General features: G+C 47.7%; 1 protein-coding gene across 1 annotated transcript in view; it reads left to right on the forward strand.

The window, feature by feature from the left end:
- Positions 1-4190, forward strand: part of PLOD1 (procollagen-lysine,2-oxoglutarate 5-dioxygenase 1) — a 42409-nt gene extending 38219 nt beyond the window's left edge. The window contains exons 18-19 of the mRNA XM_069241258.1: positions 1468-1593; positions 2755-4190. Coding sequence (XP_069097359.1) covers positions 1468-1593; positions 2755-2910 — 282 coding nt within the window. The 3' untranslated portion in view covers positions 2911-4190. The remainder of the gene's footprint in view (positions 1-1467; positions 1594-2754) is intronic.
- The last annotated feature ends 14417 nt before the right edge of the window (positions 4191-18607 follow it).

Below are 18607 nucleotides of genomic sequence, written 5' to 3' on the forward strand. Positions count from 1 at the left end.
ATTGGTCTCTAGAGAGGCTACGCCAAGTGCACTCAAATATTTTGTCGTCTTCGTCCCAACTGGTCCACAATGGTTTCAACTGGTTGCCAATAATTAGACCAACAAATCCAGAGTGCCTATCATAAGGTGAAATGAGACTCCGAATTACACACGAAACGACCAGCACTCAACTGCTTTAGTGCAAATAATGAATTGTTTAAAACACAAACCTGCCTTTTCAGAAATGTAATACCGACTTTTAGAATGATCTTTTGTGCAGCTGTGGTATATCATGAAATCCCGACTAATCTCAAATTGCTTTCAAAGTCTGAAACCCCCGATTCGTCTTTGTGCATTTCCAATAGATAAGTGTTTCTTCTGGACATTCATGTATGATGTGAATTCTGCAATGCACAGTCCGTAGCCAATAATGCAGTTGTTCTCACAAACATGGAGTAGAACCTGAGATGCTGTGCGGGGACTATTTGCTGGCATTTAGTGGGTCTGCAGCATCTCTGCAGGGGGTAGCGTCGAAGGAAAGTTATGAAGTGCCTCACCATAAAATGTCTAGAGACAATTCTGGATATGTCAGGGGTGACCTCCAGTACATGCAAAGGTCACATCCTGGATTATACATTTAGCATATAAAACAGCTCCTCACGGTAGATAAGTAGGTAGAGGCAAGCAGGAATGTAAAGTCAATGACAGGCAAGTGAGGCTCAGAACTGGAACACTGGCAGGGCAGGGTTAAATGTAGGAAAGTGGCAGACAGGATAAATACCCTTCTCTAATTCTCCCACCAGCTGACCTCTAAACGCCTATTAGTCTGCATAAATTCATGCATAAGCCGTGGGAGGAGGGAATCCGCATTAACACCGACTGGGACAGTCCTATCCTGCTTAAGTTGATATACTGAAACCTGTCCCAGGATGACTGTTTCCTGTCCAGGGAGGACCTGGCCTGGCAGTTCGGGCTGGACTGTTCCCGCGGGGAACAGGGTCAAGACTGATTTGCATATGGCTGGATCCAAACTGTGGTGGCATGGTGAGCAAAAGAATTGATGGATTAATCCCAGATCTATGACTGGGGTGAATGTTTGATTGGTTTGGCATTCCGTCCATCATTTTTGTTTGTTCGCCTAAGTTTATACACATAGCTTTGAAAACCAGAGCCAACACACCTCTGAGTATGTCAGGCCAGGGTAGCTGTCCTCTTGGGACCATGGCAGATCACCACAGCTCATCCATACAAAGAGGTACTTATCTGTATGCTACTTGTATAGCATAAACCTAGCTGGGATGCAAGTGAGCGCTAGGGATAGTAGCCCAACACCGTATGGTAAAGCTTAGATAACTCGGGGTCACAGTTTAGGTGATTGTGCATAGCGTAGTCATATAGATTAGTTTTTATGAAGCATTGCACACAGGCAGATCTTCACCTGCTCTTTACGCTTACCTTACAGTTCTTGTTCTGCTTGATTCTCCACAGTGTTTGTTTGATTTGGCCTTTGTTGTCCGCTACAGACCAGATGAACAGCCATCTCTCATGCCTCACCACGATGCCTCCACCTTTACCATCAACATTGCTCTGAACAGCGTTGGTATTGACTTTGAGGTAAGTGTCTGTTCTTGCTCTTGGGGGGTCTAGTCTCAGCCCTGTACTCATTTATCCAACACTTTAGAGAGCTATAGGCATCTGCCACCGCTTGAGCATCAAAGGTTTTGGAGAGAGTTGCCACTCTCAGGTATGATAGGGCCTCTAGATGATGAGACACACTGGTTCCAGCTTTGCTCCTTCCGGAGAAGATAGGCACGACAAATCTGGTGCACTGGTCCTCCTCTCTGTTGAGACACTGCTGATGTGATAGGACACACTGGTGCGAGCTGTGTCCTGTGGAGGGCGATATGTGAGATCTGGCACACCTCTCTCAGCAATAAAGGGGGACGTGCAAAGCTGATCACATAGCTTTCATCTCAGCCTTTTCAGGTAGAATGGGGACAAACGAGTGCCCGGCCGCACGTGTCTCTACAGTGCTTTCTGCTACGGTAGAGCATGACCCATCTCTGTCCCATCTTTAATCAAAAGGATATAGAGTTCTGACCAGGCTCTCTTCGCTAGTGGGGATAGGAACATATGTGACAAAACCCATTCGCCCCAGTGTTTCATGCTGGTCCCAGCCCTTACTAGCACAGTGGAAGGGGACGTGATTCATGGGGTGTGCTGCTCCTAAGTCTGCTCCACAATGTGAAAGGGCGCAGGAGAGACATGGCACCCCGGTACCTGGGCTTTTCTGTCTCGGGGGAGATGGGCATCCTTGTCTCTTGAACTCATGTCTCTAGGGTGACTGAGCACATGAGACCGAGTACACCGATTCCTAGAGTTTCTCTTTGTTGGGTTGAGGAGCATACGAGAGACTAGGCACACTGATTCTGCAATATCTACCGGTTAGGGGTGGTGGGGACCCAAAGTCTAAATTAGTGGAGTTCATCTATTCCTGGGTGGAGGGGCACATGAGAGAATGCACACATTGGCACCACGATGTCTGTCTTTGGGCTGCTGGGTCAGAAGACCAAATTCACCGATTGTCAAAGTCCCTCTGTCGTGGGTGGAAGGGCACATTAATGGCTGAGCACAGTGGCACTTTGATATCTGCCCTCTCGGGTTGGAAGGCACAAGACTAAATGCACTGCGTCCTAGAGTCCCTCTCTCCCGAGGAGAGGGGCACATGAGATGCTGGACATATTTGGTTAAGGCTTCTCTGTTTTGTTTTTGCAGGGAGGAGGCTGTAGATTCCTGCGTTATAACTGCTCTGTCAAAGCTCCACGGAAGGGGTGGGCATTCCTGCATCCAGGACGCCTGACCCACTATCACGAAGGCCTTCCCACCACCAAAGGCACCCGTTACATCCACGTCTCCTTTGTTGACCCATAAAAGGCTTTGCAAGGCTACCTCAGTTCCTAAACACTGTTGGACAGAGTCTTGCGTGTTTCATCTGGCTTTGCGTATGACTTCTGTCAATGGATTCATCTTGACCATGCTTCATTATTCAACCACAAGTTTTTAGGTTTAGAATTTTTTTGGGAAATGGTTCTGTTTCCAGAGAGATTTTTCCTACTGTTCCATGGAAGCCGCTTGCTATGACATGACACTTGGGAGACTGGGCCGGTTGTGGTCTTGTGCGGAGGAGTCAGACAAGATAAAGAACCAGCTGGTAGAAATCTGCCTACAGACGTCAGAGATCAGGGGGACAATGATGTGTGTGCGCTTCTAAACATCTCAATTTACAGAGGACAATATTGTGTGCATCTTTTTCAGCATTTTTAAGTAAACAAACTCCACAAGAGAAGGCTTGAGTGTTCGGACAGCAAGGGAATTGGGGGGCCATGCTACGAATATCACGCCAAGTTCCACATCTAATAAAAGCTCAGTTACAGGGCCACATGTTTCCTATGGGCAACATATTACCATCATGCTTGGACCATGTATTTTGTTCGGTATTTATAGTAGCATTTCAGCTGGTCACACGCCAGTGGAATGTCAGCTTGCACTGCTCGCTTCTTCACATGAGCAGGAATACGTGGAGTCAAAGGTCAGGTGCCAGCTCTCCTAAACTGAGAGAACTGGGTGCTGTAATGGAGCTAAGGGGTGCCATGAGATAGCACCAGCATGTAATTGTGCAGTGGTATTGCAGTATACTCCGCCCGCCCCCGGGCCATGGTTTTTGTAGTGTAATTGACACACCCCATCCCATTGCACATCCGTCTAACAGACTGTTGCTCACAAGTCAATCAACTTAAAGACAAAAAGTGGAAAAAGTCAGAGTTCAAAAGTAACATTTAACTTATATTTCCAACGTTTCGAGAAACAAAATCACAAGTGCCTTAAGCATCCCATGTGTGGATAGAGTGTTTCCTTTCGATTAGGCTAGGTAGATAGACTGGCTGTTACCAGGGCATGAGAAGAGTTGTATTTTTGTAGGTGGGACTTTTGTGAATTCCCGTACATTCACTGTGAATATACACCCCTGGCAATTATTGAAAGCCTTCTCCTGCTCGACAGACATAGACATCAACTATAAGCCTTATGGTGGAAACCGGTCCTTTGAGCATTCTATGGCAGATGCAGAATATGTGACTGGACGTTTTACATTAAAACTTCAGGGAAACTGTGTAATGATGTTGATAAAAAAATAAAACATTGTTTCAATGTAATCCCTTTCGTTCTTGTTTTCTTTTTTTGTGAGTGGTAGAACCTATCTTGTGGAAATTGGGCCAGAGGTACAGTTAGAGTCGTTATGATTTTTATGGTCACGGATTCTCTGTAAAAATGTATGGGAGATGGCAGAAGCATTTCAAGGACAGCCATGCCCAGGGTCTGAGATGATCCCACTGGACAGATACTCTTTTGTCAAAGCCTGGACAAAAGATGACTTGAAGATTCTCTCGAAAGTACTTTGAACATTTTAGATACTATTGTACTACTATGACAATGGCACTGTGGAGGAGGCTTGAATTGAATCTGGCATGTATCAAATCCGGAGGAGGGTCCCGCTCAGGGCTACAATGTTGACTTTCTGGACAAAACGAACACAAACTTCAAGCCCTACTCAGTAAAGCCTTGACCACATGCCAAAGCAACCACCTATCGTGCAGTCATTCAAAGAGCGATTGATAACCACAAGGTGAAACTGCGGGCCATGGAGGAGGACTTTTTATTACAAATCTTATCTAAAACTGAAAGGTCTGCGCAATTCACGATGAGGCTCAGGAGCATGACCAAGAGCATGGCAGACGACTTTAAAGAAATAGTTAGGGTCAAGATGGTGATACCCAGAGTTTAGGAATAGGGTGACCCTATCTACATCAGAAGTCATGTACCTCCAATCTCATTAGTTGTCCATACAGCTCACAAGAAAGCATTCACACAAGGCATGGGAGATGTATCTTATCCCAACAAAGAAATCCACAAAAATGTTGCAGCCAGAAAGTGTGGTACAGTGTGGGTGGCAAAGCAGTGGGTTATAGACAATTTGATATGACATTTCTCAAGGTATGACCGGTGCAACTGGGAGACGGAGTAGACAGTCAGGCATCTGAGGCGTATCACAAACATAGCAGGGAGCAAGTGCAGAAAGTTAAGGTAATCGTGAAAGCAAATAGCCGTTCAATGCTAGATGTAGCTGACACTCCATACATGGAAGTAAATTATAGCAGCAGTCTCCATAGACTTGCTTAGCTGAGTGTTTCTGGGCTCCTTCCAGCTGTCCAATAACATCTAATAAATGTCCCCTTTGGTGGCAAGCATTTCTGCAGCCCGCAGGTGGGCACAATGCTGGAAAAGATCAAGAAAAGACACTGCAAAGGCATCAGAGCACACCGAACGCAGCCTGCCAAGTCTGGTTTTCTCCACTAACTGGCACGAGGGAATGTGAAAGCTGCAACATCACTATAGTGTTCCGGGATTGAGCAGCATCAAACCTTTCAGGAGCAGCAGAAGCATCAGTCCTATTTCCTAAGGAGAACTCCGGTTTTACTTTCCCTAGTAGGAAGAAATTAATTCAGAGAAGCGGGTTCTATCTATAGTATAGCAGTGATACTGCTTGAAATTTCATGCCACCAAACATCCCACCATTCCATCATGTAATCAGTCAGGAATATCGACTGCTGCTAGAGGAAGCGAAAATACTTCTCTACAAAGGTGCCGTTGCCAGTGAACCAGTGCCCCCACATCAGTGAAGTTAAGGGGTGCACCCCCTGTAGCTCCTGATCCCAAAAAAGGATGGTACCTTGCTGCCTGTTCTCCACCTCAGTCAAGGAAACCATTGCATCCTTTCGAAGCATTTTAAAAGGGCATCTCTCTCGGACGTGATTCCACTGCTATGCACAGATGATTGACAATGGATCTCAAGGACACCTAATTTCCATTCATGTGTTTCTGTATATGGACTACTGGCTGTAAAGACCAGCAGCCAACTGAGTGTGTTTATCACACACTCATACTGTAGTATGCTTTTCAAGGGCCTAGAAGTTACACTCAACCTCATATGTCCCGCCACTGCCCTCATCAAAAACATTTATTTTTATGAGCAGTTCACCAACCTATTACATTCTGTTGGAGCATTTCAAAAGGGCATCTCTCTAGGACGTGATTCCACTGCTATGCACAGAAGATCACATGACGACCCTTGATCTCAAGGACACCTCATTTCCATTCATATGTTTCTGTATATGGACTATTGGCTGATAAAGAGCAGCAGCCAACAATATTTTTTAGCACTCACTCAGAATGCAGTCTGCTTCTCCATTGGCTGTGGTAATGTCCACCTGCTGCTGAGAAATGGTCTGTCCAGAAACAATTTTTTGTTCTAATATTTGAGATTAACTTGAACTCAGGACCCTACCAACACAGGATCGCTAGTGACCCTTGCACGGACAGATAATCCTGTAGTGAATGCATGTGTAGCTGTAGGTGTGGTACTATGACAATGAAGGAGGCCATCACCCCTACACTTTCATGATCACTTTCACCATTGGAGGCTATGATGTCTGAAAAAGAAGAAAGAGGAGGAAGCTTTTGAAATGCTCTCTCTTACTTGCATTAGGCTGTTATAAGCCACTCCACTCCAGTGACGAGATCATATGCTGCTAATTTCCCAAATCACCTGCTTCAATCGGGATCAAATCCCCTCTAATATAAACAATAGCCGTCTCTCTTCCCTTCCCAGCCAAAATCCTGATCATTTGTCATGGAGTGTATTATTTGCTTTTACATTTTCTTCCAGTGAACCCATCTGCATTTTTAATGATAAAGGAAAGGTGCTTTGACATTTTGCTCAAGGTTCATTGATGTGAAAGTTGAAAAAGAGTTTGGCTAACAGGGTTCTCCAATGTGTTTTTGAGCAGAAAGCCGACTGTGCAGAGATGTTTGTCTGTATCTATGGGATGTTATAACCTATCAGTATTATGCCCTTCCTCTGTTGACCCACAATGATCTGCTTCTCGTTTAATGCATCTGGCGCCATCACTTACCTCCACCTTGACTTGCATTTAGTGCCATCATCAGATTTACTTTTTCCGCCATCTGGTTTGGTAGCAGTCGCCCAGAAAACATTCAGTGACAATAATTGGTGCATGAGGAATTACTGAATGGTGCAAGAATGATGTAATACAGCAATGGACACACCAAGAGGACAACAACAGGCTCGTGTTTTGTAGAAAAACTAAAGTGAGCCACGCAAGACTGTCATTTATTTTCCCAAACTGGGAGTTCTCAAATTTGTTTTGGGCGTTGCAAAACAAGCTATTTGAGTTTTACACTCGTAACCAAAACTTTAATTGAGAGGGGCAAGTAGATTTAATATATCTTCACTAATGGAGATCTCCTTCAGCCGACACTAAGAAGAGCCATGGCAGATAGTAAAATGCAGCAAATTCTTACCATATTTGATACACCTTTACAGCGTCCATTAAGTAGTAACGTTAATGCTATTTCAGCTTCTGGTCTGTCTTTCCACCTAATTTTGAATGTGCACCCTGTTGCCCTCCCTCACTTAAAAAAAGTTGTGTTATGCAAGGAAGGGCAGTCGGGTGACCGTGCTTGCTAGCCCTTGCAAAGGTTTTTACTTGGTTCTTGCCTGCGTCAAAGGTTTCCAGAGACCAGGATTCTCTTGATCCCTGATGTATCACATTCCAAAATCTGTAATCGCTTTTTCAGTCATTTAATTTTAGTATCACAACCTGGACTGAATGCCTACTGGGAAACTGCTTACACTCCTGGTGATATACTTTAGGAATGCCTGCACCGGGACTCCCACTGTGCCCTAGTGTGAAATGTGTGTGTTACGCAGCCGTGGCGTACTCTACTTCCAATCTGTAACACAGTGGAACGGACCTCTGAGAGAATGCAATGATTGTTAGTTGATGCAGTTGAAACTGTTGCAGTTGCAGATTGACCCACCGCAGATACTGACTAGCAGGCGTTGGTAAAGTATAGTTTTGGGAGTCGAGCAAGAGCCATGTAGTCATGGGGTTGGGAAGCTAATACCAAAAGTCCAGTCCAGTGGAGAGAACCCCTGTGTCTTCTCGGTGATATAAGATGCTTTAACTTTCTCAGAATGAAAACAAACAGGTAGGCAAGCCTGAGAATTTCTGCAACTGTCCTCCTACCCTCCACCAAACATCTGCATTAAGGATATTAAGTTATGGTGCAACATTGAGCTCTTGGGACTATACATTTGTCACAAACAGCTTTGGGGGGAAGAAAAGTGTGGTAGGCCACCGGTCACAAGATTTGTCTTTAAATGACCCAGGGAGCCTAAGAAAAACCTTCATGTTTGAGTAGGCTCTAGCTGACAGCAGCATCAGCATATGAGGGTGTGAACGGTGTGGACATCGAAGAGGCAATGGAAGTCACTCAAGACTCTACACCAAGCTAGAAGTAGGAGAAAGGTGCAGGAACATGGAGAGATGCCCTGACCTGATAGTAAATAGGAGAGCAGGCAGGCCTAAGATAATAAGGGCGAAATCCTTTTGAAACGGGGCTAACAAGAGATGAAGGTTAGAAAGGCTGCAAGGTTGTCTTAAAGGACATGCAAAGGGGGAAAAATACATTCAATCTTCAGCTTGAGGCCGAGGGGCACACATGTCAATCTCCTTCATGAAAAGGCAAAAGGGTAGTGTTGAAAACACAAAAAGAACAAACGCTTAGGCTGCCACAAACTCAAAATAGAACAATGAAATTATAATCTGAACCCAGGTAGGCAGGAGCAAGGAGATGACGAGGATTGATAAGGGAAAAGAAGAGGCTATATAGTATCGGTCAAATCGCTTTCAGCATAAGCTGAGGCACTCTAAACAGCACTCAATAGATCTTTAATCAAAAGGCTGATAAAGCACTAGACAGATAGAGCACTGTCCTCAGTAAAGCAAGGGATACAAGAAGGGAGAAGCAGGAAGAACATTTTGTAGAAGTGAGTAAATCAATAATATGACCAAGCGTTGATCCTTACCAGATGAGGCAATTACAGTACACACCTTTTGGGGAAAAGGCCAAAGGAATACAAATGGCGGGAAAAGGACAATTGAAGGGGTAATTAGAAATCAATCCTGCTTAGGCTTTCTGGATTTCTTAGGCTTTGATCTCACAATGCACTGTAATGGATATAAAGACCTGATGTACTAATAGTCTGGTTGCAAAGGTGTTGCACGCCTACTGATGTACGACCCGACTTTCATTTTACACTGCAACAAATCTATTAATCTTTTGCAATGTAAAATGGCCATTCAGTAAGGATTGCAGAATCCTGTTTGCGAATCCCACTTAACAGGTTGCGGATGCAGTGACAGAGACTTGCAAGAGAGAGCAGACCTCTAATCCTGGATTGGCAGAATGCTAACTGTTTTTTAAGCCTCTCTTCCTTGAAGGGGTAGGTGTTGCAGTCAAAAAGCCAGACATTCTGTGAATGGCTGTGGTGCGTTTCCTGTGGGCTGCTGTTTGCTTCTTACCAATACTGATAACTGACAGAGACAAAGCGGAATCTGTCCTTCAGGAGCAGCTTACACTTTGTTTATGAATAGAAGGCACTTTCAGGTGTCCGTATCCAATCAACGGTGTGCAACTGTAATTACAGTTGCAAACCACTGATGCATTGCACTATGAGTTGGATGGAGTAAGTAACTCCTCCTCCCTTACACTCGCCCCCCTCTTGTTTAATAAGGAGGCCCTAGATATAGGGCCAGGTATGAAGCCACACTACAGCACACACCGGGGTGAACAGACCAATGGCTTGGGGGGAGAAAGAAGTATGTTATATGACTGAAACTGCCCCATGAGTTGAAGGCCTTATGGTGGGGATTCCCAGGAAGACCACTTGCGCTGCAGGACAAGAAATTCGAATGAATATTGGGGAAAATAAATGCTGCACAGCCAATACATTTTTTAGAGTCACTCAGAGTAGAAGTGAATATTTGGAGATAACCATAACCCAAGGGGCATTTGTAACCCCATTCATTAACCTGACAACCAGCATTATCGCGGGGATTATACTAGGCACAAGAAAATGCTAAAAGATACAAAAAATTTATTATTAATACTGCATTCTCAGAAGAATGGCAAACCAAGAAAACATCGTAGAATGTAGTATGATACTAGCTGACTAAAGGCCTATAAAAATGGCACAATCAAAAAAAATCCTGTAGTATGATCAAGAAAGGATCTACCAAGGAATGGCAGCTATATAATTATAGACACAGGCAGACCATGTGCATTCCAAATTGGCATAAGTGCAAATGATGGCACAGGTACACACAGAACTATGATTTGCATCACACTCCCTCATAAGGAAGGCATGTGGGGAGAGGGAGAAGCCCAGTACAGCTGGCAATAGCTGAGAATTAAAAGGATGGGGATGTTGGGCAGCCCCCAAAGCCATCTGAACGAGCAAGTCATGAGCTTGAAGCGCCAATACAACAAGAGACCAAAATGCCAGAGACCTATTTAGACAAGCAGATGGAGGATAAATAGGAAGTACAGAAAGGAGAACAACAGAGCAATGCACATCACAGGAAAAAGAGAAACTCAAAAGCCAGTAGAGAGAAATAAAAATAACAAGTGGCACCAACGCAACTGGCCAACAGACTAAATAACAATTTGTTAGAAACCAAGAGATCAATAATCAAAAATTGTGATAAAATATAGTGGAGCTCAGCCAGCTTGAGTAGTTTACAGTGGCTCATGGTTCACAAAACCACTGTTAAACACCTGTTTAGAAAGTGACTGGAAAAGAGGCTGGATAGAAAAACAATTAAGTTGATATGGTAAAATATTGTGAGTGTCCACACCAATATGGAAGATGCAGAACTGGTGGAATACCTGAAGAATTTTGCCACATGTTTTTTCCAGGAAACCTGTCCCAAAAAATGCAGAAGTACAAATTGGAAGAACAAAACAAGTTTATTGTAAAACACAAACAGAGCCACAGTTAAATTTGAGAAGTCCAAGTCATTAAATTCCTCACATACAATTTTGGAAGGCAGGCAGGTTGCTCCCCGCTCCGCCATCCATGCCACCTCCTCTCCGGATTTTCTATTCTATTTACCCGCCGCTGCGCCCCCTGCGGCCCCTCCCGCCACCCCCCTCCTCCTCACCGTCTCTTTCTTTCAGCTTTACCCGCCGCTGCGGCCCCTCCCGCCACCCCCCTCCTCCACACCGTCTCTTTCTTTCAGCTTTACCCACCGCTGCGTCCCCTGCGGCCCCTCCTGCCTCACCCCTTCTCCTCACCGTCTCTTTCTTTCAGCTTTACCCGCCGCTGCACCCCCTGCAGCACCTCCCGCCACCCCCCTCCTCCTCACCGCCTCTTTCTTTCAGCTTTACCCGCTGCTGCATCCCCAGCGGCCCCTCCCGCCTGCCCCCTCCTCCTCACCGTCTCTTTCTTTCAGCTTTACCCACCGCTGCGGCCCCTCCCGCCTCCCCCTCCTCCTCACCCTCTCTTTCTTTCATCTTTACCTGCCGCTGCGCCCCCGCGGCCCCTCCCCCCTCCTCCTCACCACCTCTTTCTTTCAGCTTTACCCGCTGCGCCCCTTGCGGCCCCTCCTGCCACCCCCCTCCTCCTCACCGTCTCTTTCTTTCAGCTTTACCCGCCGCTGCGCCCCCTGCGGCCCCTCCCGCCACCCCCCTACTCCTCACTGTCTCTTTCTTTCAGCTTTACCCGCTGCTGCACCCCCTGCGGCCCCTCCCGCCTCCCCCTCCTCCTCACTGTCTCTTTCTTTCAGCTTTACCCGCTGCTGCGTCCCCTGCGGCCCCTCCCGCCTCCCCCTCCTCCTCACCGTCTCTTTCTTTCAGCTTTACCTGCCGCCGCCCCCCCTGCGGCCCCTCCGCCACCCCCCTCCTCCTCACCGTCTCTTTCATTCAGCTTTACCCGCCGCTGCGTCCCCTGCACCCCCTCCCGCCTCCCCCTCCTCCTCACCGTCTCTTTCAGCTTTACCTGCTGCTGCGCCCCCCTCCTCCTCACCGTCTTTGTCTTTTCCTTTTTCCCACCGCTGCCTTCCCCTGCGGCCCCACCCTCCCAGCCTTCCCATTCGACAAGCCCTCCCTCCTTCCAGCTGCCACTCCCACCCTCCCCTCCTTTTATGGCACTTGCGGTGCGGCCGCGCTGCTGCCGCGCCAAAGGCAAGCCCGTCAGCGCCCGTCCGCGCCAAGACCGCCCCCAGTGCCAGTCCCCCTGGCCCTCTCAGACACACCTACTCCCCCCTCACCCTCCACTCTCTCAACCCAGGCTCCCGCCCCACGTGCACCCTATCTAGCCCCACACACATTCATGGCCCCTTCACCTGCCACACCTGTCATTTCTCCTGCTCCTCATCCCTCACACCACACACCAACCATAGCGACCCCACCTTCAACAAACACAACACCCCCAACGCAATACTCACCCGCTCTTCCCCACCAACCAACCCCGCCGCACACCAGCCCACAACCAGAACACACCCCACAACAACACCCTCATGCACCACACCAACACCACCCACCACAACCACCTCAACTGCCTGCTCCTCAACACCCGCTCCCTTCACAAACATGCCATAGAACTCTGGGACCTCATCACATCACACTCACCTGACATCGCCTTCCTCACGGAAACCTGGACCAACCCCTCCTCGGAACCCGACATAGCCATCGCCACCCCGAAGGGATACAAACTCCAGCGCAAACACCGCCTCAACAGGCCAGGTGGTGGCATCGCCATCCTACACAGGGACACCATCAAAGTCACCACCAGCTCCCAAGACACTATCGACAACACAGAACACATGCACTTCCTGATCCACATCAACAACAACTCCACCCTCAGAGGTACATTAATCTACAGACCACCAGGACCACGCCCCGCCTTCTGCGACACAATCGCCGACACCATCAGCTCGCACACCCTCACCTCCACAGACTACATCCTCCTCGGTGATTTCAACTTTCACTTGGAAAACCTACAAGATCACAACCCTACCTCCCTCATAGACAAACTCTCCAACCTCGGACTCAAACAACTGGTCACCACACCCACCCACTCAGCAGGACACACGCTCAACGCAATTTTTACCTCAAGCCAACACATAGCCTACACCCACACCACCGAACTCCTCTGGACTGACCACCACTGTGTCCACTTCTCCTTCACCAAACCCCCCACACACTACAATCAACACACCACACCCTACCGCATGTGGAACAAGATCCCCACAGAACAACTAAACTCCCAACTGGCCCACAACCCCCACCCCCCTCCCCCACGCCAACGACCCCAACACAGGAGCACACAACCTCTCCAAATGGATCACCACCTGCGCAGACACACTAGCCCCCCTCAGAAAACACATCGCCACCAGCAACATCAAGAACGCCCCATGGTTCACCCCTGAACTCCAAGACTCCAAGTGCAAATGCCGCCAAGCTGAGAAAATATGGTGTAAGGAAATGCCTCCTTGGAATGGTTACCCCCTGACTTTTTGCCTTTGCTGATGCTATGTTTTGAATTGAAAGTGTGCTGAGGCCTGCTAACCAGGCCCCAGCACCAGTGTTCTTTCCCTAACCTGTACTTTTGATTCCACAATTGACACACCCTGGCATCCAGATAAGTCCCTTGTAAGTGGTACCCCTGGTACCAAGGGCCCTGATGCCAAGGAAGGTCTCTAAGGGCTGCAGCATGTCTTATGCCACCCTGGAGACCCCTCACTCAGCACAGACACACTGCTTGCCAGCTTGTGTGTGCTGGTGAGAACAAAATGAGTAAGTCGACATGGCACTCCCCTCAGGGTGCCATGCCAGCCTCTCACTGCCTATGCAGGGATAGATAAGTCACCCCTCTAGTAGGCCTTACAGCCCTAAGGCAGGGTGCACTATACCATAGGTGAGGGCACCAGTGCATGAGCACTGTGCCCCTACAGTGTCTAAGCAATACCTTAGACATTGTAAGTGCGGGGTAGCCATAAGAGTATATGGTCTGGGAGTCTGTTTTACACGAACTCCACAGCACCATAATGGCTACACTGAAAACTGGGAAGTTTGGTATCAAACTTCTCAGCACAATAAATGCACACTGATGCCAGTGTACATTTTATTGTAAAATACACCACAGAGGGCACCTTAGAGGTGCCCCCTGAAACCTTAACTGACTATCTGTGTAGGCTGACTGGTCCCAGCAGCCTGCCACAACCGAGACATGTTGCTGGCCCCATGGGGAGAGTGCCTTTGTCACTCTGAGGCCAGTAACAAAGCCTGCACTGGGTGGAGATGCTAACACCTCCCCCAGGCAGGAGCTGTAACACCTGGCGGTGAGCCTCAAAGGCTCACCCCTTTGTCACAGCACCGCAGGACACTCCAGCTAGTGGAGTTGCCCGCCCCCTCCGGCCACGGCCCCCACTTTTGGCGGCAAGACCGGAAGAAACAAAGAAAACAACAAGGAGGAGTCACTGGCCAGTCAGGACAGCCCCTAAGGTGTCCTGAGCTGAAGTGACTCTAACTTTTAGAAATCCTCCATCTTGCAGATGGAGGATTCCCCCAATAGGATTAGGGATGTGACCCCCCTCCCCTTGGGAGGAGGCACAAAGAGGGTGTACCTACCCTCAGGGCTAGTAGCCATTGGCTACTAACCCCCCAGACCTAAACACGCCCTTAAATTTAGTATTTAAGGGCTTCCCTGAACCTAAGAATTTAGATTCCTGCAACTTACCTGAAGAAGAAGACTGCTGAGCTGAAAAACCCCTGCAGAGGAAGAACAGAAGACACCAACTGCTTTGGCCCCAGTCCTACCGGCCTGTCTCCTGCCTTCCAAAAGAAACCTGCTCCAGCGACGCTCTCCAAGGGACCAGCGACCTCTGAATCCTCTGAGGACTGCCCTGCTTCAAGAAAGACTAGAAACTCCTGAGGACAGCGGCACTGCTCCAAAAGAACTGCAACTTTGTTTCAAGTAGCAGATTTAAAGACCCCTGCAACTCCCCGCAAGAAGCGTGAGACTTGCAACACTGCACCCGGCGACCCCGACTCGACTGGTGGAGAAACAACGCTTCAGGGAGGACCCTCCGGCGACTCTACGACTGTGAGTAACCAAAGTTGTCCCCCCTGAGCCCCCACAGCGACGCCTGCAGAGGGAATCCCCAGGCTCCCCCTGACCGCGACTGTCTGAACTCCATTTCCTGACGGCTGGAAAAGACCCTGCACCCGCAGCCCCCAGCACCTGAAGGACCGGAACTTCTGTGCAGGAGTGACCCCCAGGAGGCCCTCTCCCTTGCCCAGGTGGTGGCTACCCCGAGGAGCCCCCCCTTGCCTGCCTGCGACACTGAAGAGATCCCTTGATCTCTCTTTGAAAACCATTACAAACCCGACGCGTGTTTGCACACTGCACCCGGCCGCCCCCGCGCTGCTGAGGGTGTACTTTCTGTGTGGACTTGTGTCCCCCCCCGGTGCCCTACAAAACCCCCCTGGTCTGCCCTCCGAAGACGCGGGTACCTACCTGCTGGCAGACTGGAACCGGGGCACCCCCTTCTCTCCATTGAAGCCTATGTGTTTTGGGCACCTCTTTGACCTTTGCACCTGACCGGCCCTGAGCTGCTGGTGTGATAACTTTGGGGTTGCTCTGAACCCCCAACGGTGGGCTACCTTGGACCAAAAACTGAAACCTGTAAGTGACTTACTTACCTGTTAAAACTAACATTACTTTACCTCCCCGAGGAACTGTGAAAATTGCACTGTGTCCACTTTTAAAACAGCTTATTGTGTTTTATGTAAAAAGTATACATGCTAATGAAATGATTCAAAGTTCCTAAAGTACTTACCTGCAATACCTTTCAAATGAGATATTACATGTAGAATTTGAACCTGTGGTTCTTAAAATAAACTAAGAAAAGATATTTTTCTATAACAAAACCTATTGGCTGGATTTGTCTTTGAGTGTGTGTTCCTCATTTATTGCCTGTGTGTATGTACAACAAATGCTTAACACTACTCCTTTGATAAGCCTACTGCTCGACCACACTACCACAAAATAGAGCATTAGTATTATCTCTTTTTGCCACTATCTTACCTCTAAGGGGAACCCTTGGACTCTGTGCATACTATTCCTTATTTTGAAATAGTGCATACAGAGCCAACTTCCTACATTGGTGGATCAGCGGTGGGGTACAAGACTTTGCATTTGCTGGACTACTCAGCCAATACCTGATCACACGACAAATTCCAAAAATTGTCATTAGAAATTGATTTTTTGCAATTTGAAATTTTTCTAAATTCTTTAAAGTCCTGCTAGGGCCTTGTGTTAGTCCCTGTTAGCATTTCTTTTAGAGTTTAAAAGTTTGGTAAAAGTTTGAATTAGATTCTAGAACCAGTTTTAGTTTCTTAAAAAGTATTCCAACTTTTAGAAGCATAATGTCTAGTACAGATATGAATGTGGTGGAACTAGACACCACACCTTACCTCCATCTTAAGATGAGGGAGCTAAGGTCACTCTGTAAAATAAAGAAAATAGCAATGGGCTCCAGACCTTCCAAACTACAGCTCCAGGAGCTGTTGGCAGAGTTTGAAAGAGCCAACCCCTCTGAGGATGGCAACACAGAGGATGATGATAGTGACTTGGAGGGTGATTCCCCCCCACCAGTCCTATCTAGGGAGAACAGGGCCTCTCAAGCCCTGACTCCACAAATAATAGTCAGAGATGCTGGTTCCCTCACAGGAGGGACCAACCTCTCTGAAATCACTGAGGATAACTCCAGTGAAGAGGACATCCAGTTATCCAGGATGGCCAAAAGATTGGCTTTGTAAAGACAGATCCTAGCCATAGAAAGGGAAAGACAAGAGATGGGCCTAGGACCCATCAATGGTGGCAGCAACATAAATAGGGTCAGAGATTCTCCTGACATGTTGAAAATCCCTAAAGGGATTGTAACTAAATATGAAGATGGTGATGACATCACCAAATGGTTCACAGCTTTTGAGAGGGCTTGTGTAACCAGAAAAGTGAACAAATCTCACTGGGGTGCTCTCCTTTGGGAAATGTTCACAGGAAAGTGTAGGGATAGACTCCTCACACTCTCTGGAAAAGATGCAGAATCTTATGACCTCATGAAGGGTACCCTGATTGAGGGCTTTGGATTCTCCACTGAGGAGTATAGGATTAGATTCAGGGGGCTCAAAAATCCTCGAGCCAGACCTGGGTTGACTTTGTAGACTACTCAGTAAAAACACTAGATGGTTGGATTCAAGGCAGTGGTGTAAGTAATTATGATGGGCTGTACAATTTATTTGTGAAAGAACACCTGTTAAGTAATTGTTTCAATGACAAACTGCATCAGCATCTGGTAGACCTAGGACCAATTTCTCCCCAAGAATTGGGAAAGAAGGCGGACCATTGGGTCAAGACTAGGGTGTCCAAAACTTCCACAGGGGGTGACCAAAAGAAAGGGGTCACAAAACCTCCCCAGGGGAAAGGTGGTGAGACAGCCAAAAACAAAAATAGTAAAGAGTCTTCTACAGGCCCCCAAAAACCTGCACAGGAGGGTGGGCCCAGAGCCTCTTCACAAAACAATTCTGGGTACAAGGGTAAAAACTTTGATCCCAAAAAGGCCTGGTGTCGTAGCTGTAGTCAGTCTGGACACCAAACTGGAGACAAGGCCTGTCCCAAGAAAGATACCACTTCTAACTCCCATCCAGCTAAAACTGGAATGGCCAGTCTCCAAGTGGGATCAACAGTGTGCCCAGAGCAAATCAGGTGTCACACTGAAGCTACACTAGTCTCTGAGGGTGGGGTGGATTTAGCCACACTAGCTGCCTGGCCCCCTAACATGCAAAAAATACAGGCAGCAGCTCTTAATTAATGGGACAAGTGTAGAGGGCCTGAGGGATACAGGTGCCAGTGTCACTATGGTGACAGAGAAACTGGTTTCCCCTGGCCAATACCTGACTGGACAAACCTATCCAGTCACCAATGCTGACAATCAAACTAAAGTACATCCCATGGCAATGGTAACTTTAGAGTGGGGGGGGGTCAAGGGCCTGAAACAGGTGGTGGTCTCCTCAAATATCCCAGTAGACTGTTTGCTTGGAAATGACCTGGAGTCCTCAGCATGGGCTGAGGTAGAACTAAAAACCCATGCAGCCATGCTGGGTATCCCTGAACTGGTGTGTGTCAAGACAAGGGCACAGTGCAAGGCACAGGGTGAAAAAGTAGAGCTGGAGTCTGGAAGAAAGGCCCAGCCTAACAAGAGAAAAGGAAAGTCAGCTGGGAAACCAGCTGCAACACAGCAAGAAAAAGAGAACCTCTCTTCTCAGGAAGAAGTTCTGCCCTCTGAGGGAAATGAGCCTATGGAGCTAGAACCTTATCAGGTCGAACTCTTAGGCCCAGGGGGACCCTCAAGGGAAGAGCTGTGTAAGGGACAAGAAACCTGTCCCTCTCTTGAAGGCCTTAGGCAGCAAGCTGCTGAAGAGTCCAAAGGCAAGAAAAATGGAACACATAGGGTCTATTGGGAAGATGGACTCCTGTACACTGAGGCAAGAGATCCCAAACCTGGTGCCACTAGAAGAGTGGTAGTGCCTCAGGGTTTCAGAGAGTTTATTCTGACCTTAGCCCATGATATTCCCCTTGCTG

Source organism: Pleurodeles waltl, chromosome 6, assembly GCF_031143425.1.
Source record: "Pleurodeles waltl isolate 20211129_DDA chromosome 6, aPleWal1.hap1.20221129, whole genome shotgun sequence".
NCBI classification, from domain to species: domain Eukaryota; kingdom Metazoa; phylum Chordata; class Amphibia; order Caudata; family Salamandridae; genus Pleurodeles; species Pleurodeles waltl.